Source organism: Sarcophilus harrisii, chromosome 4 (genome assembly GCF_902635505.1).
Source record: "Sarcophilus harrisii chromosome 4, mSarHar1.11, whole genome shotgun sequence".
In the NCBI taxonomy this organism is placed as follows: domain Eukaryota; kingdom Metazoa; phylum Chordata; class Mammalia; order Dasyuromorphia; family Dasyuridae; genus Sarcophilus; species Sarcophilus harrisii.
The window spans coordinates 439,099,556-439,123,256 of NC_045429.1; the positions used below are offsets into that span (position 1 = coordinate 439,099,556).

A 23,701-nucleotide genomic window follows, 5' to 3' on the forward strand; every position below is an offset into this window, starting at 1 on the left:
TCTCACTCTGGCTGGACGGCCAGGGTTCCTTTGCTTGATGAAATCTGATCTGGGCTGGTATGTAAAATCTGAGACAGAGACTTCTACTGTCACAGGAACACTGGGCAGAAGGCTTGTTCTCCCACGCGGGCAAGGCCTTGGGCTTCCTCAGCGTTCCCAAGACTTGGGGTGTTAGAGCCCAGAGCACCTTCTCACTTAGGGTAGATCATGGACCCCCGGCTCTTACTAAGTGGTCTCTGTGACTTGCTATGACTTAGAAAAGAAGGTCAGGTCCTAGTGGTGAGCTTAGAAGGATAAACTTAGGCCATTACCCATTGACTATTGCCTTCCAAAAGCCAGGATACCGCTTTTAGATCTTGGAGGAGAATTTTAAAGGAAAACCCTATGGAGAAATTCTGAAAATCCAGCCTCTGGGAAACGGCCCTGTGTAAGCAGATGTATAAGATTTCAAAGTCCAGAGGCACGTGGTGTGGTGGGGAGTTACTGGGCCTGCAGCCAAGAAGCCTTGGGTAAGGCAGTCAAGTGGTGCAGTAGATAGAGACTGCACTCAAGACCTGAGTTCAAATACTCCCTCAGATGCTTCCTATTGCTATCACCTTGGGCACTTAGCCTTTCTCAGCCTCAGTTTCCTGAACTGTAAAATGGGGATAATAAAATTGCCTACTTCCCACGGTTGTTGTGAAGACCAAATGAGATACTATGTGTAAAAGTGTTTCGCAAGCCTTAACATGCTATAAAAATGTAGCTACCATTATTATACAAATACTTCCCTTTCATATTGTGTGAAGAAGCAGTGGGCAGATCACTTAACACCTCTGAGTGTCAGTTTCTTTACATAATAAGGAGACTGGACTAGGTCACCACTGAGGTCCCCTTCAAATCTAGATCTATGATCCTGGGTCATTTCAGCTTCCTGGCCCTCAGTTTCCTCATCTGTAAAAATGAGAGGTTAGATTAAATGGTCTCCAAGGTCCCTTTCAATTCTAAAGGAGATAGGTAGATATAGATAGATGATGGATGTTTGGAGATAAATAGATGGATAGATGGATAGACAGATAAATGAATGGATGGATAGAAAAATGGATAAATAAGTAGATGGATATAAAGATGGATAGACAAATAGCTAACTAGATATATGGGTGGATAAAAAGATATACAGATAAAATATGTGAATAGATATATAGGTATGTGTATATATGTATAAATGCCATGTATCTATATAGATGTGCATGTTATATATCAGCTTTTGCACGCACGTATGCACACACACACAACCCACAAAGGGAACACTTCTCTGCAAGCCTTCACAACCATACTTTCTTTTATTCAGGCCACAGGAGAGAACATTCATGCAGCATATGCTTCCCCCTATCCAGCACCCTTCTTTCTTCCCTCTCTGGCAGGATTTCTGTGGCTCTCTCTCCAGTCCCCCTTCTCGGTGTGGTTTCCCTGCAGAGACCCCCAGAATGACCCAGAACATCACACTCCGGCTGAAGGACTGAAGGCTTTACCAGGAGCTGCCAAGACTCCATTACCGAATAATTCCTGGATTGGGGAAAGGGATTGAATTAAGTCTTTCCCCTCCAACTGAGATTGGGTTGAAAATCTTCAGGTGCTCTGTCCCTGAAAGGAAGCCAGCTGATTCCCTGGAGAATCTTCATCTCTTTCCCATCTGAGGAGTGTTCAGCTCTACAGCTAGAGTCTTATAAGCCCAGTATCACTGCACCAAATAGAAAAGTTCTTTTGAGGCTCATGGCAGCTCTCCTCCCAGCCTTTTCCCTCTTCTCTCCGGGTTAAGTTTTTCACTTTTTATTAAGAGTGTCCACTCTTGGTCAAGCCAAGGAGAGTCCAGGAAAGCTCCCGGCACAACTAGGTGCTTAATTGACGCTTGATTGATAGTGCACGCTCCCCGGTGGCCTGCCTAGAGAGACCCTGGAGACTGGGACCACACCAACTGTTTGACAGTCCCAAGGCTCACCGGTTCCCTGGTCCCCCAAGGATGGGGGTCCATTTGTGCTGCCATGTCAGACCATCTGGCCGTGGAAACCAAGGCATCTTGCAGGATGGCAGGCCTTAATCTAGCTGCTCACTGAATTATTCAGAGATGGCATTAACTTATAAATGAGTGTGTTTGACTGATTTTGTGGTTGGTGGACAGATAAATCCTAATGAAAGACAGCTACAAGATTTTAAATTATTAATTAGGCTACCACTTAACAAAGCCTATTTGGCACTCTATTTCCTTGCTTAACAAGACAAAAAACTTTAGGGAAAGGCTCTAAACGAGCCTAGAGGCTGTTGATTTGCATCCTGTTTTCCAGAGCTCTAAAAATGAAATCCATAGATTCTGACTTGAAACAAGCTCCCTTTGGTGAAACATCCCGGCCTTCCTCCTTCCTGAAGGTTGCCGAGCGACTTCCCTGCCTTCGCCTCTGCCTCTTTCTCATCTTTGACCAGATCATTGCTTTTTATATCCCCAGCACTGCTAGGCTGAGGCAGGGGATGGAAACCAGGGCAGCTGCGGCTGTGTGCAGCCTGAGCATTGTCAGCAGCTCTAACCCGCCTGGGATGCTGGGCTGCTTCTGCCTGCTGACGGTGGGGGCTGGTTTGGGGCCTGCTCCAACCTAGGCAGGGGTGGGGGTGGGGGAGTCTCTCCTTCCCCCTGATTGGGAATGCTAAGCCCCTGGCATCGCAGCCTTATTTGGACTCTTAAGCTGGGCTTGAGCGCTGTGGAGATCAAAGAGATAAGACTGTCAGCCCAAGGCCCCCCTGGCAGCCACCTTCCCCAAATAACCACCGGAGCACATGTCCTTCCATTTTCCTTCAGGCTGAAAGCAGGCCGCGCCCCAACCGGAGCAAGCTTCCTCAGTGGGACCCCTTCCATTCTGGGAAGGATGCGGGATTCTCCATTGGCTTTCAAGGCTGTCTACACTGTCCTCCCTGCCCCCAACGCTCCCCAAACCCTTCTCCGGCATATTCCTCAAGTCCCAGCTTTGGCTAGGTTAATAATAACGGCATCTCCCATCGGTACAGTTCTCCATGATTACAAGGAGAGGCAGTGTAGTGTAATGAATAGCTATGTGCTAGACTCAGAAAGATCTCGGCTGGAATCCTGCTCTGATACTTACTAATTGGCTGACCATGGGCAAAACACTTGATCACTCCAGGCCTAGGGCAATCTTCTTCTTCTTCTTCTTTTTTTGGTTAGATATCCAACATTGTAGCTATCTATTTTAAATTCACTAATTTCAATGTATCAGGTGCTAGCTTACAAAGTGGCTTCCATTTGCTGTAGCTTCTAGGCTTTGCAGACTTAGGTGGAACCCTGTTTCTAAATATACTGGCTAGATGTTCTTGGATGAGTCATTTCTAGTTGCCCTAGGCAATTAAGTCTCTAAGAGTTACAGAAAAGGGGGTGACTAGATGATGTAATGGATAGAGTACCAGCTTTGGAGTCAGGAGGATCTGAGTTCAAATCTAGACCCATATACTTAATACTCCCTAGCTGTGGGATCTTGGACAAGTCATAACTCAAATTATCTAAAAAAAAAAAGTTATGGAAAACTCACCTATTTGGTATCCTTAGAAGGAATTTCCCTGGGTTCCCCCACAAAGATAAAATGACAAATCCTGATCACCCTACCTCCCAAAACAATGACGACAACATTATAGAGAGCCTGGGGCTCTCTGGGTAAATCATAGGTTCTTTATATACAGCTGCAAAGGATTTGGGCTACAATTTCAAATTTGATACAACAAGGCTTTCTGCCTAACATGGCTAGTAGATGGAAGAAGCCAGGACTTAAGGCAGATCTTTTCACTCGAAGAGTGCGGTGCTTTCCCTAACACCAGTTTTGGGGGAGGTTTTGTGTGTGTATTTTTTTGCTTTCTAGAGACCTGGTACAGACAACCTGTTAAGAATCAGCAGAGCACCTGTCATTGTTGATGCTATCTGCCTGGGCCCTTTTGGTTTGGTTTCTGCTAAAACATCCACCCATATCTGGAAGCAGGACTTTCTAATTTATTTTGACTCTCCATAGTTACTATAGTTGGGGGAGGGGGGGAAGAGGTGGCTAGAAGCTACCCAGGTGATCTGGCCCAAGTGATCTCCACAGCAGGGCCAAGTCCTCTACTTAAAAGAGAAGAGCAGTGCTGGCAAAAATGCTATCTTTCAAGACCACACCCCTCCCATGGCATCAAGGACAACCTAATTTTTCTAGTTCATGGGCTTTTCTATTTTCAGAAGAGAGTTAACTTTGGCATCCGAAGCTTTGAGTTCAAATCCCAAATCCCATGACTGTGCTCAAATGCCCCGCCTTCTCCGAACTGGTCCCTCATTTGTAGAATGGGGATATTTATCCTGAGATTACTCACCATCCACAGTTGGTAAGTGTCATCTATGACCTTTAAAGTGACATATAACATAAATTTAGTAGTAGTTGTAGTCATAGTTTGACTATTGATATTCTCATGGGTGAGCCAAAATGGAAAGCTCTCTAATGACCGTGGGCATCGATGGGTCAGACTCCAAATCTAGCTATGCAAAGAAGGAAAATAGGCAGTCCCAAGAACAACCAGTTCTTGAGAAGGGTAGGTGTGTCCTTCCCCAAGGAAAGTCTCCCAGAAGGCTTGGTTCCCACTCAGGAGCCAGAGCACTATCTTTCCCGCGGAGGAGAAGAGAAAAATACAATACGAGGGAGTGCTTGATTTATCTTTATGCACCTAAATCATATAAATATAGCATGTGGACTGCTTTCAATGGTTCATTTTTAACTGTGAGCTGTCAAAAGACCCATAACCGAAAAGAAAGTGATATCCGTCAGTTCATCTCGACTACTGCTACCACTCGAAACCTACAGCCATGGAAGTCTCTGGGAAGGGAAACCAAGAGGATCTCTTTTATTCTGTCTGCTACAGGCCCAGACTTCTAGGTCATGAGCTTGTCGTTCTACATAGTCTATTAGAAACAATGTCTGAAATCAAAGGACCTGGGACCAAAGTTCTGACTCTGCTATGTGTGTGATCTTAGATACTCGGCCTCTCCAAGCCACATCTGCAAAATGGGACCAATGATATTTGCACTCCCAACCTCACGGGCCAGGAGAGAAATTCCAAAACAAACCTCAAAGGGCTGCATAAATTCGAGACTTGGTTACCCTGAAACCTTCTGTTACAACCCCTGATCTGGGATCCAGGACCAGGATCCATCTCATAGAATGGAGAGAACAGAAGAGAACCCTGGGATCCGGGACAGAACCTGGGCCTAGGAGCTGAGACAATTCAAACCCCAACACTTCACCAGTGTCTCCTGGGCTTTTCATCACTGACCCACGTGGAAGACAATAAGCAGGGATCTAGAAAAAGTCACAGAAGTTTGGTTCCTTTTCTGGAAAGCCAAGACAATTTCATTGAACCCCCTAGTGGCTCAGAGACAGGCAAAAAGCGCCTTCAAGTTTCTCAAACTGGCCTTGATTCCCCCCCACCCCCAATGTCCCTGGTCCCTCTTGAATAGGATCAGCCTCTCCCTCCTCCCCGCCCCCCAAAAAAAAAAAACAAAAGCAAACACCAAACCCCTGCTTCTCTCCCCGCATCCCAGGGCCTCTTCTCCCAACCAGAGTTCTCCTTCCTGATCCTGCTGTGAGGTCACAATCCTATGCTTACGACATCACAGTCTGTTGCCATGGAAACAAGGGCGGATTAAGGCAGGATCCTGCGAGCTCAGGGATCAGGCCCCTCTCTCGCTACCTGAGCCTCCCGACTCAGCCTTTGTCCCAGAGGACCTGGGCCGGATCCGGCGGGCGCCTGGGCCTGCCGGCTTGCTGGAAGGGCCGGGGCAGCGGGCTGCAGGGAGGGCGCTGAGCACAGGGGAGCCGGGGCTGGCTCGGGGCTGGTCCCGGCAGAGCTCATCCGCACCCGGAGAGCGCAGCAGGGCGGCCCGGATCGCCAGCCCACGCGGCTGGTGGCCGGCTCCCGGCTCCGGAGGGGCAGCCTCTCTTCCCCGGGGCCCGGGGGACAGCGCCCCGCTCCCGCGTGACGGCCGCCCAGGAGCGCCAGAGCCACGTGGGGGCGCGGTGGGACTTCCCCAGAAGCGGCGCCAACTTTGCCGCGCCTCTCCCGGCTCCCGAACCGGGCTGCCCGGGAGCCAGAGAGGCGGCCCGGAGCTGCGGCCGCCTCCTGCAGGGGGGAGACCTGCGGGCCGGCTCCCGGCCCTCTTCCCCAGCTAGCCTGCGCGCTGTCCGTTCCATCAGTCGCCACACCCCAGCCCTTCCCCGGCCTCGCGTCGAGGCACACACCCTCGGCTCGGTCCTGCCGGCCCCCGGCCCGGGGCCGCAGCAAAGTTTGAGGAGCAAGAGGGACAGCGCAGTCACTACCCCTTCGCCCCTTAGCTCGGCCCCGACTCTGCTCGCCTCCCCCGGGGAATAAAGCGGCATGGGGATGGGGAGAGGAGGCCAAAGACCAGGCAAACGGCGGGGGGCAGAGTGGGCTGGGAGGGCCGGGCGGAATCCCGGGAGACCTTCAGAGGCTCAGCTCCAAGGGGGCAGCAGCTACCGCACCCGAGCCAGGGTTCGAGCACTGCCGCTTGGGCTAAGCCGCTGCAGCTCGCGGTGCGAGAAGACCTAGGCTCGAAGGACAGAACTTTGCGGGCATGCAGATCCCCGAATGGCTGGTTCCCGCCCCGCTTCGGTCAGCTAGCCCTCAGGAACCCCCAGAGTCCGCGATCGGCAGCTCGGAAGATCGGCCTCCCTGGGCACAAACCCCGGCTAGTCCGGGGGCTATTCTCCCCCAAGAGCCAGCGCCAGCGCCTCCCACATCCAACGCTACCTCCATCTCCCCGGGTCCCCTGACTGCCCCTTGCCGGCGTCCGCCCGCAGCAGATCCATTCCGGCGCGGCGGCGGCGCCGGTGCCCAAGTTCCCCCTGCGGCTCAAACTCACCTTTCGGGAGCATCTTGGCCGCGGGGCCGCCGCTCTGTCAGAGGCCGGAGATGGGGCGGTCCCACGCGGGGTCCAGCTTCAAATCCCTGGGTGTGAGCTGCAGCTAATCCGAGGGCGCGGAGCCGGGGGCGCCCCGGCGACCTGCTCCTGCCCAGCGCCCCGGCTCCGCAGGGGCATCCTGAGTCCCAGCCCCGCGCCGCCGCCGCCGCCGCCGCTGCCGCTGCCGCTTCTGCTGCCCAGGGGAGAGCCGCCCGGCGGCCAAGTGCTGCGGCAGCACGGCCCTGCCCTGCCCTGCCCTGCCCTGCCCCGGCCCGGAGGAGGGGCGGCCGCTCGCGCTCGGCCCGGGCGAGTCCGCCGGAGGTGCCTCGGGCCGGGCTGGGAGCTGCTCCTGCCCTGGAAGCGGCGGCGGCGGCGGCGGCGGCGGCAGCGGCGGTCTCTCTCTCTTTCTCTCGCTTGCTCGCCCGCTCGCTTCTCCCGCGCCTCTGCCGGCTGGAGCACTTTGGCGGCGGTTTTGAGGGGAGAAGCCGCCCCCCTGGCCGGTGGGCCACGGCCCCCTCCCTCCCCGCCCCCTCGGGCTGCTGCTGCAAATGGGCGCTTGCCCCGGAGCGCGCTGCTCGCAGGAAAGCGCCCGCCGAGCGTTTGCAGGACACGGAGGAGCCGCGGAACGGGGCGCCTCCCTTTCTCCCCCCGCCTCCCCCACCTCTCCTTCACTCCCCTCCCTTTTCTCCCTCCCTCCCCTCCCGCCTTCTCCTCTCCGCTCCCCGCCCCCGCTCACGGAGCGCCTCCCATACAAAATTTATGAAAGTGCGCTCTGCTCGCGGTGCCCAAGCGCCGTCCTATTCCCTGGGCAGCTGCGCTCAGCCGCTCGGCGCCTCCCAAGGTGTTTCTGCTCCGCCCGCTCCGGTGGCCCCGCCGTGCCCTGGGGGCTCGGGGCCACCTTGCCAGCCGGCCCCTCCGTGCCCTCCCCCATTGGCCTTGACCCTGACTGTACCCCCTCCCCGCTCTGGCCCCTCTCTGACTCTTCGCCCCTCCTCCCCAGGGACTTCAAAGGCAGCAGGAGAGCACAGCCTCGACTGGCTGGTCCCCCGGTTTTGGAGGTCACGGGGAGAAAGGGGGCTGCGAACAGGGACTGGCAGGTTCCGAAGGCAGTGGGGGATGGGGGAAAGAGGGGGAGGAGAACCCAGCCCCTCCTCCTGCTCCCCCCTCCCCCCCAGCAAAGTCCATCCAAGTCCTGCGCCCTCCAGGAAGCTTAGCCCTCAAGCCAACCCGCCGGGGGCCCTACTTCCTCTATTCCCCCTTTCTCTTCTTGGGGGGAGGGTGGCGGCTTGTCTCTGAGGGGGGTCTGAGGTGGGCCCCAGCAGGTGTAAGTCTCTCCCCAGGACCACTATCGCCCCTCCTCCCACACACACCGACACATTCAAGTCCCAGCCCCGCGTCTCCTAAATGGAGAAGTGGTTGCTATCGTCGAGCAGAGCAACCTTTGCAGTCCAATAGAGGCATCGGGGGAGATCCAACCCCAACCTGCAGCTAGTGTCCTGGGGAGGAGCGTGCGTAAGGAGCCCGGGTCCACCCCCTCCCCCACCAGCCCCCTTTGTGCCTGGGGGAGGGGCGCTCCTCTTCGGGGCTGGGTGCGGTCAGAAGACCACTCCGCGGTTACCCGCACCCGGGGACTTCTCTACGGAGAGCCAGGCTTTCTCCCTAAAGCCTAGAGGAGGGACTGGAGAGAGGCACAGAAGGGGTGTGGGCTGAGTAAGCGGGCGCACGCTGGGATGTGTGGTGAAGCCCGTGGGTGAAGGAGCCTGGGAGTCCTCGGAGACAGCTTCTTCCAGCCTTCCCATGTGTGACCTTGGCCAAGTCATCTGTCCCCCTCCCACCCCATTAGCCGTCTTCAGTGTATTCCTCTGTAAAATGAGGGGTTTGGATTCGGTGACCTATAAACTGCCTTCCCAGCTCTGATAGTCTACGGTTCTAGAGTATCGCGCTGAGAAACTGCTCCCTTCCATTGGAGGATGTGGGGAGGAGAGCTAAGAGCTTGGGCATGGCTAGGGAGGGGGTGGGGGTGGGGGGCTCGGGGCCGGACTACTGAGGGACTTTCTAAGTGGGCTTAGTCTCCCACGTCCCTCAACCCTTCTCCAATCCATTCCCTAGTCAGCCCGGGGTTTCAGATTCTCCGTATGCGGTGGAATAAAACGGTGAAATTTAGGGGTAAGGAAACCCCCCCTCCCCAGTTCGAAGCCCGGTGACGAGATTAGGTCGCCTCAGATCCCGATCCCGGAACTCGGCGGGTCCAGAAAGAAGAGGACACTAGGACCAATTGGTCTAGTTCTCTGTGGGGCAGCTCAGAACTAGTCTGATTTGGACAGCTCCCTACAGTCTCCCCACAGCTAGTGGAGGGGGTACGTCAGGGAGTACACAAAACTCTTCTCTGGCAAAGGGAGCCAGCCACTGGGTCCTCACTGTAGCTTTTGTTGGAGAGCGTGGGGGACCGAGTTATTTTAGTCCCCACGAGGGCTGGGAGCGGCTGTGGAGTCCGGGCCCGGGCAGGGCTGGGGGTGGCTCGGAGGCGGGCGTTGTGGTACAAGATTGAGGGGAGCTAGCGGAGCCCTCCCCGAAGTGCTGCGATTACTCAGGTCAGTGAGTAATTCGGCCCAAGAAGCCCCCGCGGGGAGATGGGTTGAGTGTAAGTGGGGGGAGGCGGAAAGAGGTGGGAGGCAATCCATGTGATCTGCTGGCGGCCGAGTCTGGAGGGTGGAGAAGCACCCTGGAAGCTGGAGCTGAAAAAGATCCTGGGGTCCCATCACCGCTTCTCGACCTGAGCTGAGACCAGCCGATCTCGGTCTCGCCAGGGTTCTCAGGTGCTTCTGAGCAGTTGTAGAATCAAGTAAGAACCCAAAGTGACGTTCAGGAGCCCTAACCATCCCCGCCCTGTCCCGGCCAGCGGCTCTGAGACCACCGGGCCATTCATTAGAAATAAGGAAAGGGGGTGGCTGGGCAAAGCGCACCGGGAAGTTTCCCAGAGAGCTCCAATTCCCAGGCCGGGGTCCGCTCCGCTGATGAAAAGCCTTGAAATCTGCCTCTGATGCCAGGGACAGGCCTCGGCTTTGAGACACAAGCCAGGTCCAGAGACGAACTTCCAGCAGGATTTCGCTCTTAGGGCGGCACCATCCGCAGGAGCTCAGGCTGGGAACGGGGCGCCCTCGGAGCGAGGGGAGGGGGAAGACGCAGACAAATAGACTCGGGTCTAAAGGCAGCGAAAGGGACCAAGGTTTAACTCCTGCCCGGGGGTCGGGAGGCGCTTTGCCACCTGTGACGGTGCAGAGAACCTGGTTCGAGAGATTAACCCGACTGAAAAAACAGGGGAGAGGAGCACGCCAGTGGGAGGGAGAGGATCACGCCAGTGGGAGGGAGAGGATCACGCCAGTGGGAGGGAGAGGGACCCAGCGAACGGCCCGCCCAGGTGTCACGGACTCCACGCACTGAGGAGAAATCTAGAGGGAGGGACAATGGCCCACAGGACAGGGATCTTTGGTTCCAAGGAAGCCTTGGTTTCAAATCCTGCTCGGGACACCCGCACTTGTGTGACCCAAGGCCAGATATCGAATTTTCCGGGCGCCTCTATATTTCTTCATATGAAAAAATGGAATGAATGATGCCTTGTAATGTCCACCTCCCATCTCCCAGCACCAACAGATAACGTCCCTGAGCGCTATCACTCTCTCCTTGGTACTAATGTATATTCCGTGTGTCCTCACGTAGCCCACCCTCCCCTCCCCTGCCCCAATAAAAGGTAAGCTTCTTGAGGAGAGGCGCTTTTTGTTTTTTCCCATCTCCGGCGTTTAGCACAGGGGAGACACACAGTAAGCATTGAATAAGTGCTGCTGGTTGGTTGATTATTGGGGAACTTGCCCAGGTCCTTGAGAAGAACCCTTTGGAGGAGGATATGAGGGCTTAGAGGGCATGGAAGAGCGCGGTCCTCCCTTTTGGAGGGAGTCGCTATCACAACGGATTCATGGAAGGGTGACTGAGCCAGGCTGGGCTGAGGAGGGCTGGGCGGGTGGCCAGCTTGCTCCCAATCCTCTCAATCTTGTTCTTTCTTTCGCTGCCTCCCGGGCAGGGCCTAGACCCAGCTTCTTGTTTTCCCTTCTCTCCCGCACCTTAATTAGGGGTTTCTAAGCAGAGAGGGCCTCCGGGGGAGCCTGAGGCCGCTTGGCTTAGGGGAGTTCCGCTTAAAGGGCCAGAGGCCTGGATTAGTTTAGGGAGGGGGAGGAGCCAGGGGAGGCCTGGCTGGGAGGTTGGTAGAACAAAGCAGCCCAGAAAGCCAGGGCATGGAAACGGGCGGCTTTCTACTGCGGGCTGTGCTGGGAGCAGCCGCCAACGGTTGGGTTGGCTGGGGCCGATTCTCCCGGCTGACCCAGCCTTCCGCGCTGCTGTCCCCCAGGCTCAGGCCAGGCCGGGCACAAAATAACCTGGCCAGAGCCAGAGACGAGGGCTGGGTGGCCGCCGCTGCGGGCCCTCCGATTCAAACGTCGGCCGCTCCCGGGGGCCTTGGGCTCTCAGACACCCCAGACCCATTGGCCCCTCCATTCAGGAAAGTCGTGGAGAATGAAGAGGCTCGCGCCCAAGGGGTCTTCGAGCTCCCCGTGAAGCCCGAGGGCGGGAAGACTCTTTTTGCCCCGGCTTCCCACCTGACACTAAGCTGGGTCCAAGGCGCTACACACGGGGTGACGCGGTGTGACCCCCTCCGGGGCTAGACTGTATTAGCTCGGGGATCGGCCCAGTTCAGCTGATGAGGAAGTTGGACCCTGTGCTGGGCCAGTGGCGGTACCGGCTCGTTGAAATGGAACCGCCCCTGCCCACCTGGAGCCCAGAGTCACGGGGAGGGGGCGGGGAATTGGGAAGGTAGATGATACGGGTGGGGAGGGGGCCAGGAAAGACTCCCCGGCCTCCTCCTCCCCCCAGGGACTCGAGAAGGAATCAGGACTTGGCCCCGAGGGAGAGGTCCGGGGTCAGGGGCGGCGATCCGAGGGAAGACACGCCCCCGCATTTCCAGTCCCCACCTCCCGACTCTCCGCCCCGCCCTCTCCCGCGAGTCGCTCGGTGATCTATTGGCGATGCCTGTGGGCTCGGTCGCTCCGGTTCGTCGAGCGCTGCCTTTTCGGTCCCCACGTGGGAGAGCTGACGATGGCGGCCTTGGCGGAACCGGAGGCCCGCGGCCCGGGGAGCCGGGGCGGCCCCGGCAAAGGTAGGTGCGCGGGCCCGGCGCGGCCTTCCTCCTCCTTCCCCGGGCTCCCCCTCCGTGTCCGGCCGCCCGCCAGATGCTCCGGAGCCGCTCCGGTTCCCTGGGAAGAGCGGACGCTCGCGGCGGGTCCGAGGCGCCCGCGGGGCCGGGCAGGGGCCGGGAGGGGCCTGGAACCCGGATCTCGCGGGGCCCGAGTCACGACCCTTCCCGGCTCCGTTCTCGTCTGGGGTCAGAAAGGCCCGAGTTCAAATGCGACACTTCCCGGACCTCATCCGCAAAATGGGATTCATCCTAGCCCCCGGACATAAAGTGCATTTAGTACATAATAGGCTTATTTCCCCTTCCCCCCAAAGGAGGGGCCACCAATCCCCAGATACCCAGAGAGACCACTTGTTTGGGAGCAGGGGCTGAGACCCCGGGCCCATAGCTCACTCCACGTGGCCTTGGCGCCCCCTAACTGAGGTCCCGGGTCTTTGGGCTCCCCGGAGTTTTCTTCCAGGGTCTCCGGAACATTAGATTGAGAAGTTTCAGTTTTAGGGGGAGAGGGACAGAACGCCCCCTCCCCCGTTTGGGGGCAGAGTCCGGGCGCAGTGAGAGGGCTAGTTCTCAGACCACCGTGGCCACGACGAAGTGGAGACGGGAGGAGCTGGGTTCAGATGCCTTTTGACCTTGTATTTGGGGGGGGGGGGGCGGCCCCCTGCTTCCCGGGGTTTCCTACTTCGGCCCGGCCTTAGCCACTGCTAACGCTGGTTTGACATCCCAGCCCTTCCTCTCCGGGTCCCGTCTCTTTGGGACTTGATGTGACTCCCAGGCATCACTCCCAGGCCAGGGATCAGACAAAGTCATGGGGAAGATTTCTCTGTAGCACTTCCCCTAACAGTTGTATACTATGCTCACCAACCAGAGCCGGCTTCTGACTGGGGGACGCTGTCTCTGACCACCTACCGTCAGGATTCGGGCCTAGCCCGTGGGAGTGGGCTGTGGGCTGCTTTTTACCCGTGGAAAAATTGAAGTGGGGGAAGTGAAGGCTTCCTATCTGTGTGTCACCATGCTCTTGCTCATATGTCCTGCTCAGTCATTTTCAAGTCGTGGCTGACTCTGTGACCCAATTTGGAGTTTTCTTGGTACACGAACAGGGATGGTTTGGGCCATTTCCACTTTGCCAGCCACTGGTGGTAGTGACTCCCTCCTGGTGGTATGGGATTTTCCCCAGTGAGTGCTATAGAAGCCTACTAGCCCTATACCAGGGTGACATCTCTCTGTGAGGCTGGGGGATCACAGTATTTGAGGGTTGTGGGTTTCTCCAAGGTCATGGAGTCCAGGCCTCCCAAAGCCCTTCCAAACAACCTCCAGCTAGAAGTCTTTTTTTTTTTTTTTTTTTTTTTTAAATAACTTTTTATTGACAGAACCCATGCCAGGGTAATTTTTTACAACATTATCCCTTGCACTCACTTCTGTTCCGATTTTTCCCCGCCCTCCCTCTTACCCCCCCCCCCCAAGACGGCAAGCAGTCCTATACATGTTAAATAGGTTACAGTAGATCTTAGATACAATATATGTGTGCAGAACCGAACAGTTCTCTTGTTGCTCAGGGAGTCCAGCTAGAAGTCTTGTGAGCATATCCACAACCTTCCTGGGCAGCCCCATCCAGCTCTAATTAGTCCTTTTTTCACTCTGTCTGAAATTTCCTTCTCGGCAACCCTGGTCTCATTAGGTGCCCCTGGTACTGCCTCCTAATTGCTCCCGAAGGTGATGATCCTTAAGGTCCTTGAAGATGGCGTTGTCCCTCTCCTATCAAGTCATCTCCAGACCAAACATGAGCTGATCCATTCATCATCCTAGCTCCCCTCTTTGGGTCACCCCATTTTGACTTGTCACTTTCCCAAATTGAAAGTGGTTCTTTCTGCCTCTTGGTTCCCTGGAATCATATCTTTCATACACACTTTATAACACTCATTACATTCAGTTCATTTGGTTCTAGGGCACTGAGTCTTATGGCAGTTAATTCTGTAGATTTCTTCTTAGCTTAATATTAGTGGGAATCTGGAAAAAGGAAGGTCTCTTCTCCCAGGGCTGGCTTTGGGCGTTGACTTCCAGAATTTCTGGCCAGTGAGGCAGGATTAGGGGACACTTATTGTGGGGTGTGTGCCATCAGGTCGAGGCCGTCTGGCCAATCAGATCCCTCCTGAGATCCTGACTGACCCACAGCTGCAGGAGGCTGTCCAGGCCTTGCCTTCAAACTACAACTTTGAGATCCCCAAGACCATCTGGAGAATTCGGCAAGCACAGGCCAAGAAGGGTAAGTAGGGGATGGAGGGAAGGTTCCTCCCTGATCCTGGAGCCCAGGATGGGCCTGGGGCGGCCCCGGGCTGTGGGTCTAGCCTAGCGGAGGTGGCCACAACCAGCCTGACTCCCCGTCTTCTCCCACTCTGCCCCACAGTTGCCCTGCAGATGCCAGAAGGCCTTCTCATGTTTGCTTGTACCATTGTTGACATTCTGGAAAGGTGAGGCAACCCGTCAGGTTTGGGGCCATGGGTGTGGCTGAGTGTATCTGGACTCTCCCTTTCCTTAGGGGGAGCTGCCTCCAGCTGACTTCTAGCCCCACTTGAGCTCTCTGTCCCATTTGCCAGGAACAGTCAGAATGCCCTCTCCTGAGCAGTTGGGACCCAGTATGAAGGCCCAGGGCCTCCAGGGATGGCAGGTTAATGGACAATTAGGTGCTGGATTGATTCAGGCTTAAGTCTCTGAGGGAGTCTTCTCCTCCTCCCCCCCAAGCATAAAACAGTTCAACATCAGAGGCCGCTTGGTTCGGGCAGTGGGTGTGTATTTGTAAGGTTTTCTCTGCCCCCCACTGCATGATTTCTCAACACAATTAGCCACAGTGGGGAGCCTGGTGTGCTGAGCTGTCTGGAACATACCACAAGAACATTAAGGGGGGAGGTAGAAGGGTGAGGTGGGGGGGAGAGGGGAGGTCACCTCGTGATGGGAACCTCCCACTCCCCTGCTGCTGCTCCCCTCCCAACTCCTCCATCCTGCTGCTACAGATCTACTTCTCCAGTCTCTCCCCCACCCCCTTGGGGATGCTCTCTGGGGCTCGGGCCAATTTGCATACATTTTAATCTATAAAAAATTAAGTGCTACGGCTGACTCAGACGCCCAGGCTGCATTTTAAGGAGCTGGATAATATGCTGCTGTGCTGGGCCCGATTTGGGTCCTGGGAAGGGTGGGGTGGGTACCTTGCAGTCTCTGGCTCTCCCTGGATTGGCCAGCCCAGACTCTCGTGCAGGCTGAGGACTGGATGTGTTTTTGGCCGGGTTTTTCTGCCTCCCACCTTCCACTGGCAGTGGGAGATGGGACAGTGACTATTCCCCCTCTCCTCAATAATCCGGCCCTGGCACTGGTGCCCACAGCAACGTGCTGCCTAGATCCTCCTCTTTGTATCGTGAGGCTCGACATGGAATGGGGTGATGGGCACAGGCCCTTCCCCCATATCCGAAGTTCTGGGGAGGGGTGGGTTGGATTGGATTTGGTTAGATTGGATTGGTAGATGTTGCAAGTAGTCCCATGGGAAGGGGAACAGATCCCTGTGGGGGAGTGCACATGCCAGGCACAATGTCTGCCTCTTCATACCTGACTTAGCTTTGCTTGTGTTACATACACAGGTGGGTCCTCAGGGGTGTGTATGAATGTGAGATCTGAAGGGATCCGGGTTTGTGCCTCGTATATTGGAATGTAGTCATGGGTAAACTGAGCTGTGGACAGTCTCCTCTGCATGGGCTAGGTGGGGAAAAGGTGTGAGTGTGCGTGTGTGTGTGTGTATCTGGGAGTGGGGCAGGAATGGAGTGGATGGGGACAGGATCCTGTAGGAACCATCCAAGTACTCCCAGCACCTAGATGGAGAGTGTGGGTAGCTGGGCCCAGCCCACTGTGTGCAGGGAAAGCGGGAGAGGCTCCCTGGTGTGGAAGAGGGAACCTAGAAGGGATGGTCCCAGGGGGGTTTCTTCCAGACTTTTGGAGCTGATGCCATTTTCTTCATTCCCACCGCCCCACTCCCCCCGCAGGTTCACCGAAGCTGAGGCCATTGTGATGGGAGATGTGACGTATGGTGCCTGCTGTGTGGATGACTTCACTGCCCGAGCCCTGGGAGTTGACTTCCTGGTGCACTACGGCCACAGCTGCCTGGGTACCTGGAGGGGCCCCGGGGGACCTCTGTTCACGGCTCTCTCTGCTTCTCCCTCCCCTCTGCAGTCTCGCTCATTCTTTTCCCCCAGACTTCGGTCTCTTAGTCTGTCTTTGTTGCTGGGAAGGCCAAGGCCTCCCCATCCCCAGGTAGAACTATCCTTTGGATGTGGTTGCCATAGAAACAGTCGCTGTCCCAGATGTGGGCGTACTCAAGCTTGGCTTGCACAGCAGGGGTCCTGAGCAGGGTTTGGAAGGACCAGGTTGGAGGAGCCTCTGTGTCCAAGGTCACAGTCTCCCCCCATTCTCCCCTGCTGGCTTCTGGGACAGATTGTGTGCCCAGGAGCCACATCCTCTGGGGTCCCTCCCCGACTGATGGCCTTCCTCCTGCCCCAGTGCCCATCGACATCTCGGCCCAGGGTCTTCGCATGCTCTATGTCTTTGTCGATATCCGGATAGACACTGCCCACTTAGTGGATTCGGTCCGACTCACCTTCCCCCCAGCGACTTCCTTGGCCCTGGTCAGCACCATCCAGTTTGTCTCAACTTTGCAGGTGAGTGAGACCGAGCAAAGTCCCAGAAACCCCCTTGCCTTCCAGCTGTGTCTGTCCCTCCTCCCACCCAGCCTCTCCTCTTCCTCCCCACAGATAGCTGCCCAAGAGCTGAAGACCGAGTACAAAGTGTGTGTCCCTCAGTGCAAGCCCCTGTCCCCTGGAGAGATCCTGGGCTGCACATCCCCTCGGCTCCCCGAGGAAGTGGAAGCTATTGTGTGAGTTCTGGAGGCAGGGACGTGTGCACTGTAACCCCGGAGGCTGAAGGGACCCAGATTTCACCAGTGACTTGACCAAGGTCATATGGTGGCTCTCTGGCCAATGATCTTTTCAAGCTGTGCATATCTTGATATGAATTGGAATGGGTGTGGGAGAAGGTGGGATCGAAGTGGTGGGGATGTAATTGGAGAAGACGAATGGCTGGGCCCAAACCACAGCCCCATTAATTTAGCATCAGGACAGCTAACGAGCAGGAGCGCACCATCTCCTGCTGCCTAATTATTTTAGGTAATGGAAATGCTTAATGTTGTGTGAATGCAGACTGCCTTGGAGCAAACTTCCCCCAGCCTTGGGAAGGGCCCCCCTTCACCCTAATAAGAGAGAGAAGTGCTTTCTGCCCCTCAGCCCCCCAGGCTGGCCTGAAGCTGGCATCTGTGGCTGGCCTCTTGCCTCAAAGGTGAAGGCTGTTTTCACCTTAGGAAAACTGCTCCTAGAGGATAGATTTGCAGTTTTACCGCCAGGCCACTGCCCTGAGCCTTCCCAGTCCGGCCCTGCCCCTCCACCCCCTCCTTGGGCCATTTCTCTGACGCCTGTGGTCAGTTGATCTCTCTTTCCCTGATAAGTACCTGCACTTAGGGGCCTCTGAGCCTAGGTGGGGGAGGGGGAGAGGCAGCACGGAGGGCAGCTGCTCATTAAAATTGGATCAGTCCCCTTGGGTGTTCGGGGAAGGGGCTGGAGCGGGGGTGAAGCCCCTCTCCCACACCTTGGTCCTTTTAAAGATGAGGAAGGCAGTGTTGGATTATCGAAGGGGAAGGGGGGCAGCCCCGGGAGGCCCTTTCAGCATCAGAGTTGAGGTGCGGACCCCCTCCCCCACCATTCCATCTGGGAAAAGCTGGCCACTTTCCCGGGGCACTAAGCATTCTTCTGCCACTCACAGGTATCTTGGTGATGGCCGGTTCCATCTTGAGTCTATCATGATTGCCAACCCTGGCATTTCTGCCTACAGGTACTGGGATGCGGGAGCGATCCTCCACCAGCTGGAGGTGTGGCAGGGGCCCTCTTTGCCCTGACTCCGTTTGAACTGGGCTGTTTCATCCCTTTTAAGGGCTTTGGCAGCCCCTTAGCTCAGAGGATCCTGGGGACTGGGGGGGGGGGGGCCCAGGCTCGGGCTGCCCGGCACTGCCTGCTTTCTCCCCTCCCCCTCCCAATTGGCTGAGGCTGGTGGTGGGCGCGGCTGCTGTAAGCCCCCGGGCGGGCGGGGAGCCTTTCTGTCTGGGCGCTGAGCCCGCCCTTCTCGGCAGGTATGACCCCTACAGCAAGGTCTTGTCCCGGGAGCACTATGGGCACGAGCTCATGCAGGCGGCCCGCCAGGAGGCCATCAGCGCCGCGCGTTCTGCCCGGTCCTGGGGGCTCATCCTGGGCACCTTGGGCCGCCAGGGCAGCCCCAAGATCCTCGAGGTGAGCGCCCCTGGGCTGGGCGGGATGTGGCCTGCCTGGCTGGGCCGTGCGCGGCTAACGCGGTGACTTCCGCAGCACCTGGAGTCCCGCCTCCGGCCCTTGGGGCGCTCCTTCTTCCGCCTGCTGCTCTCCGAGATCTTCCCCAGCAAGCTCGGCCTCTTCCCCCAAGTGGACGCGTAAGTCGCCCCCGAGCCCCCGTTCGGGCCCAGCCCCAGCCTCACCACGGGTGGTCTCGGACACGATATTTGCTCTCACTCGCTGGGCGGGCGCCCGCCTCCGGGAGCTCACGGGCCAGTCTGGGGCACAGAGCACCGGGGAAGAGAGGGAGGCAGGAAGCTGCGTTTCTCTGCCGCAGGTGGGTGCAGGTGGCCTGTCCGCGGCTTTCCATTGACTGGGGCACCGCCTTCCCCAAACCGCTGCTCACCCCGTACGAGGTAAGGTCCTTGGGAGGCCGGGGGCGGGGGGGGGCGGGGCCAGGGGGCGGGCCCTGCCCTAAGGCGCCCGCCCCCTCCAGGCTGCCGTGGCCCTCAGGGACGTCTCCTGGCAGCAGCCCTACCCCATGGACTTCTACGCGAGCAACTCCCTGGGACCGTGGACCCCGAACTACGCGAGCCCTGGGCAGCGCCCGCGGCCACGCCCACCGTCCTCGGGCGCCGGCCAGCAGGTGGGGCAGGCTGGGCGTGCTGCGCGTGCGCGCGGGGAGAGGGCCTGGGAGGGTCCGCGAGCGGGCGGAGAGAAGCGCAGGCGCAGTTTTCCCCGCTCAGCTGACTGCTGCGAGCCAACACTGCCGCCCAGCGGCGGTAGAGAAGGACTGTCACCTGCTGGGGCGGGGCGGGGCGGGGCGGGGCGGGCCTTCGAGCGGCCTCCCCTAACCAGAGCTCTTGCTCCGCCAGGTGAAGGGGCCGCCCGTGGCTCCCGAGACGACCGTCGGTTGCAATGATTGCGCCTGCCTCGAGGAGACAGCGCCTTCGCCCGCCCCCTGAAAGAGTATCTCTTGGCCGAAGGCCCATTTTTGGGTTCCGTCACGGCCCCTCCCCCTTCCCCGCCTACGAAATGAGCGCCGGCGCTGGGCACGCCCCTTGGGCTCGGCTCGGCCCCAGTCACTTCCGGTTCCGTTTGGCTAAGCGGCTTCCTGTTCTCCGAGCCGGCGTCGCCATGTCGGAGCCACGACCTCTGCTGCGAATTCTGTGCCTGGCCGGCTTTAGACAGAGCGAGCGGGGCTTCCGCGAGAAAACCGGGTCTCTGAGGAAGGCGCTGCGAGGCCGCGCGGAGCTTCTTTGCCTCAGCGGCCCGCACCCCATCCCAGAGCCCGCCCCCGCACGTGGTGAGTAAGGAGTCTGGTCTCGCCCCCGCCAATCACGTGGGGCTCCGCCCTCTTCTGTGGCTCCTGGAGTCTTAAACAGGTCCGCAGCCCTCGCCCCTGGGGTCCTTCCTCGGATCTTCCTCCGGGGCTCATTCGTGCTCCCCCTCCCGCCCCCTGCTCCTTCTACCTGCGTCTGTTTTGCCTCCCTCAGCTCCTTCCCGTCCTGGCTCATGCTTGACCCGCCTCCACCTCTTACGACCCCTCCCCCCTTGCCCCTGCCTTTTCTTGGGTAGGACTCGGACCCACCGCGTGTTTCACAATTCCTCCCCTCCCCCCACGTCCAATCCTTGGCTGAGGCTTGGTCTCGGCCCCGCCTCGACTCTTTTCCAGAGACCACCTCCCTCCCCCCTTGCAGCTCTGGCTCACCGTTTTGTCGTGCTCCCCTAGGACCCGATTCCCCGGAGGAAGAATCTCGAGGATGGTGGTTTTCAGAGCCTGAGGCGGCCGTGTTCTCTGCCCTAGAAGAGCCCGCAGAATGCCGGGGCCTGGAGGAAGCCTTAGGGGCGGTGGAGCGAGCCATGGCCAAGCACGGGCCCTTGGACGGACTCCTTGGTTTTAGTCAAGGGGCAGCGTTAGCAGCCTTAGTGTGCGCCTTGGGACAGGCTGGTGACTCCCGCTTCCCCCTCCCTCGATTTGTCATCTTGATTTCTGGCTTCCGCCCACGAGGCCCCAGACTCTCCCCACCTTTGCTGCAGGCGCCCCTGTCGCTACCTTCACTGCATGTGGTGGGAGAGACTGATCGCGTCATCCCTGCTCAGGAGAGTCTTGAGCTAGCGGGCTGCTTCCCCGGGGCAGTCACTCTCTCCCACCCGGGGGGCCACTTCATTCCAGCTGCTGCTCCCCAGCGCCAGGCCTATCTCAAGTTCCTGGACCAGTTTACAAAGTGAGATTTCTGGATTCCCTTGATGCTCTGTCCCTTCAGCAGAGCATTGAGGACCCTTGAAGCTCTCGCCAGCCGCTCTTACCAGCCACCTTCCTTGTCATGGCTGCAGCTCCTGGCCATCATCAACCAACCAAGGGAAATGTTGGTACCCTGGGGCTCAGACTATGCACGTCCTCCAGAGAGGAGCAGCGCGGTGAACTCTCATCAAGCCAAGGGAGATTCCCCAGAGAAGAGAGCAAGCAGCCGGACACAAGAGGCACCATGAAATGGGCGGGCTGATTCATAGAGAGTTTAAGGCAGGTGTATTGGGATAATAGTAGGCAGGAAACAGGATGGATTTGGAGAAGTGTTAAAACATATGGTGTTAATTACCATCCAATAAAGCATATGTTTTGACATTTGATGTGTCTTTCCCTGGTATACATATGTACTAGATTTTATGGTGGGAGTCTCTGGCCAACCCCAAAAACCAAAGTAAGTAGTTTTGGCTGAGCACACTTTTGAACATTGAAGTGCTTGCCTCTTGACAACCACCTGTGTGTGTTGTTCTTTTGACATTATTCTCCCTTGGTTCTCTTTATCCTACCATTCTTTCCCAGTGGATCATCAATCACCACAGGGCATTCTACTCTATCCTGCAAGTGATCTTTTTTCATTAATGAACATCTATATTGAAATAAAACTCGATCTAGTTTTGGCTTTGCCAGACTGCCTATTAAATGTTTGATAAGCATATCAAAATCAGGCATAATTGTTAGGTCCAAACTTTCTTCCTAACTTTCCTGTTTGTGTTGCTACACCACCCTTGTGAGCCCCTACACTTTGCAGTCTTGGAGTCATTCTTCCCTCACATTCCCTCTTGGTTGTAATCTTGTCTGTTCACTTGCCTGTCCCCATTCTCTCCACTCAAACATTCACCACTATACTTCAAATTCTTCATCTCTTGCCTGAATTGGATGCCCTGCCTCTTATTTTCCCTATTATCCCTCCCACACAGTTATGTCATATTCTTAAAGCCAGGTTGGGTCTTGTTCCTCTCCTGTTCACATCAGCTCCAATGACTCCCTATTAAGATTATAGGGATAAAACATTAACTTGTTTGGTTTAGAAAGCCCTTAATAATCTGGCTTCCAGCTTCTCTTTCCAGATTTACTACTGTACAATTCTCACTTCCTTTTGCATACTATATCTTCTTTTCTAATGAAATGAGCAGTCATTCCCCATACATCTATTATCCCCATCTTTGTATAGGGTGTCCTTTGGGTGCAATCCTGATTGTGCTTTGTTGATCCCTATCTTTAAAGCTTGATTCAAGGGCCATTTCCTACTGAAGAAATCCTTCATGACCCCCGCCACTTTCAGTCGCTAATGTTCTTCCTTTCTGGAAATGATTTCGTGTTTGTGTGTCATAAATGGAAACTCTCTTGTGTCTTTGTTTCATAATTGATGTTTATAACCACTTTTTGAATGAATCAGTGTAAATTTGGTGCCTTGGGTAGTACCTACCTGAGTGTGTCAACCATGTGTACCAGGACAAGTGCAGAAAAAAACACACACACACACACACACATAAGGGTTTTTTTTGTTTTGAATTTTCCATTCTTGATCTCCTGAAGGTGCTTTGTCCATGGATGAAGAGGAAAAAGCTCTCTTCTCTCTTGCTCAGCCGGCCATTGGTGCCCAGTGTAGCTCTGCTTACTCTGCTGGATTTGGGGCTAATTGGCTCTCCTTAATATGCACTTAGTATGCATTCCCTTCCAATTGTTTCGCTCTGAACCTCATCCTACTTACAGCTTCTTCCCAGGGTTTCCTGTGTAACTATCCTGTGCTCTTACGCTTCCAAGGATGGACTTGGGCTTTATGCCCAAGTGTCTGCTGAGATCCTCCAAAGGCCCAGGGAAGAGAAAGGTGAATATCTAGTTGTAGAATTGAGTCACAGAACAGCATCTGACATCCTGTATAACTGCTAGAGCTGAGCCCAACAACCTTAGCTTTGGGTTGCAGAGTTAGTGGCTTCCCAGTCACTGCCCTGTCCCTCCACTCTTCTCCCCCACTGCTTTCCTCCTCATGTTCCACTCAGTGACAGTCCTTACCCTCTGCCATATGAACATGGGATATTGTCCTGATTGACTCAGACCTGGGAAAACCTGTTTCACACTAATTCAGAAAAGAGTGTATATACTCCTTTCATTTTGGGGGGTGGCCCCATCTTCTGAAGTGTTTAGTATTTGATTTCAGGGATTCAAGGCCTGGGGGTTGTGTGTTGCCTCAGCCTCTCGAATGGAGGGCAGTAATTCAGTTTCCTCTCCTGGCAGGGTGGTAGGAATGGGGACAAGGGAGGGCATACTTAGACTTTAACAGCTTGAGAATCCATTCTGATGATATTCAGATCTACCTTTCTCCTGCCCCACACTCTGCTGACTCCCAATCTTGCATCTTCCAACTGCCTTTCATATATCGCCAGTTTTATGTCCAACAGACATCTTAAACTCAACATGGCCAGACAGAAGTCATCACCATCCTCTCAGCCCTTTTACCTTCCTTCTATTAGCAGGCTCCCAGTCCTTCAGACTTAACAACCTAGGAGGATTCCTCATTGCCATGTACCTCCCATGTCCACGCCTGTCGATTTCACCTTTGCAATATCTCTCTGGAATATATTCCCACTTTGGGCACTGCCACCTGTGCAGGACCCTTGTCACCTCACCCCTGGATAACTGCAGTCCCCTGCTGTGGGGTCTGCCTGCCAAAAGCCTCTTCCCACATCCCACTTGGATCTGTCCTCCAGTCAACCACTCACATGATTTTCCTAAAGTAACCAGTTTTACCATTTCATCCCCTTAATAAACTCCAGCAGTTTCCTATTGCCTTCAGA

The 23,701-nt window shown here is 56.0% G+C and overlaps 3 protein-coding genes and 1 pseudogene across 3 annotated transcripts in view; 3 read left to right on the forward strand and 1 right to left on the reverse strand.

Annotated features, from left to right (window-relative positions):
* The window catches only part of RTN4RL1 (reticulon 4 receptor like 1), a 128,923-nt gene extending 121,314 nt beyond the window's left edge, over window positions 1–7,609 (reverse strand). The window contains exon 1 of the mRNA XM_031967797.1: window positions 6,935–7,609. Within this exon, the coding sequence (XP_031823657.1) occupies window positions 6,935–6,947 (13 nt within the window). The 5' untranslated portion in view covers window positions 6,948–7,609. The remainder of the gene's footprint in view (window positions 1–6,934) is intronic.
* LOC116423463 lies at window positions 6,199–8,925 on the forward strand (annotated as a pseudogene).
* A 3,137-nt stretch (window positions 8,926–12,062) lies between these two features.
* On the forward strand, window positions 12,063–19,578 carry DPH1 (diphthamide biosynthesis 1). The gene is made up of 12 exons (XM_031967798.1): window positions 12,063–12,176; window positions 14,329–14,472; window positions 14,614–14,677; window positions 16,235–16,356; window positions 16,749–16,906; window positions 17,000–17,121; window positions 18,060–18,128; window positions 18,424–18,580; window positions 18,656–18,756; window positions 18,936–19,014; window positions 19,095–19,244; window positions 19,474–19,578. Exons 1-12 carry the CDS (start codon window positions 12,116–12,118, stop codon window positions 19,561–19,563), a joined length of 1,317 nt encoding a protein of 438 aa, XP_031823658.1. The 5' UTR covers window positions 12,063–12,115; the 3' UTR covers window positions 19,564–19,578.
* Window positions 19,501–21,229, forward strand: OVCA2 (OVCA2 serine hydrolase domain containing). The gene is made up of 2 exons (XM_031967799.1): window positions 19,501–19,904; window positions 20,331–21,229. Exons 1-2 carry the CDS (start codon window positions 19,517–19,519, stop codon window positions 20,828–20,830), a joined length of 888 nt encoding a protein of 295 aa, XP_031823659.1. The 5' UTR covers window positions 19,501–19,516; the 3' UTR covers window positions 20,831–21,229.
* Window positions 21,230–23,701: the final 2,472 nt, after the last annotated feature.

What these genes read in the sequence shown, in the direction of transcription:
- DPH1 (XM_031967798.1), top strand. Translation starts at nt 12,116, where the DNA reads ATGGCGGCCTTGGCGGAACCGGAGGCCCGCGGCCCGGGGAGCCGGGGC. An exon ending in CGCTGCTCACCCCGTACGAG is followed by an intron (nt 19,015 to 19,094) that starts GTAAGGTCCTTG and finishes CGCCCCCTCCAG; the next exon opens with GCTGCCGTGGCCCTCAGGGA. An exon ending in CCTCGGGCGCCGGCCAGCAG is followed by an intron (nt 19,245 to 19,473) that starts GTGGGGCAGGCT and finishes TTGCTCCGCCAG; the next exon opens with GTGAAGGGGCCGCCCGTGGC.
- OVCA2 (XM_031967799.1), top strand. Translation starts at nt 19,517, where the DNA reads ATGATTGCGCCTGCCTCGAGGAGACAGCGCCTTCGCCCGCCCCCTGAA. An exon ending in AGAGCCCGCCCCCGCACGTG is followed by an intron (nt 19,905 to 20,330) that starts GTGAGTAAGGAG and finishes GTGCTCCCCTAG; the next exon opens with GACCCGATTCCCCGGAGGAA.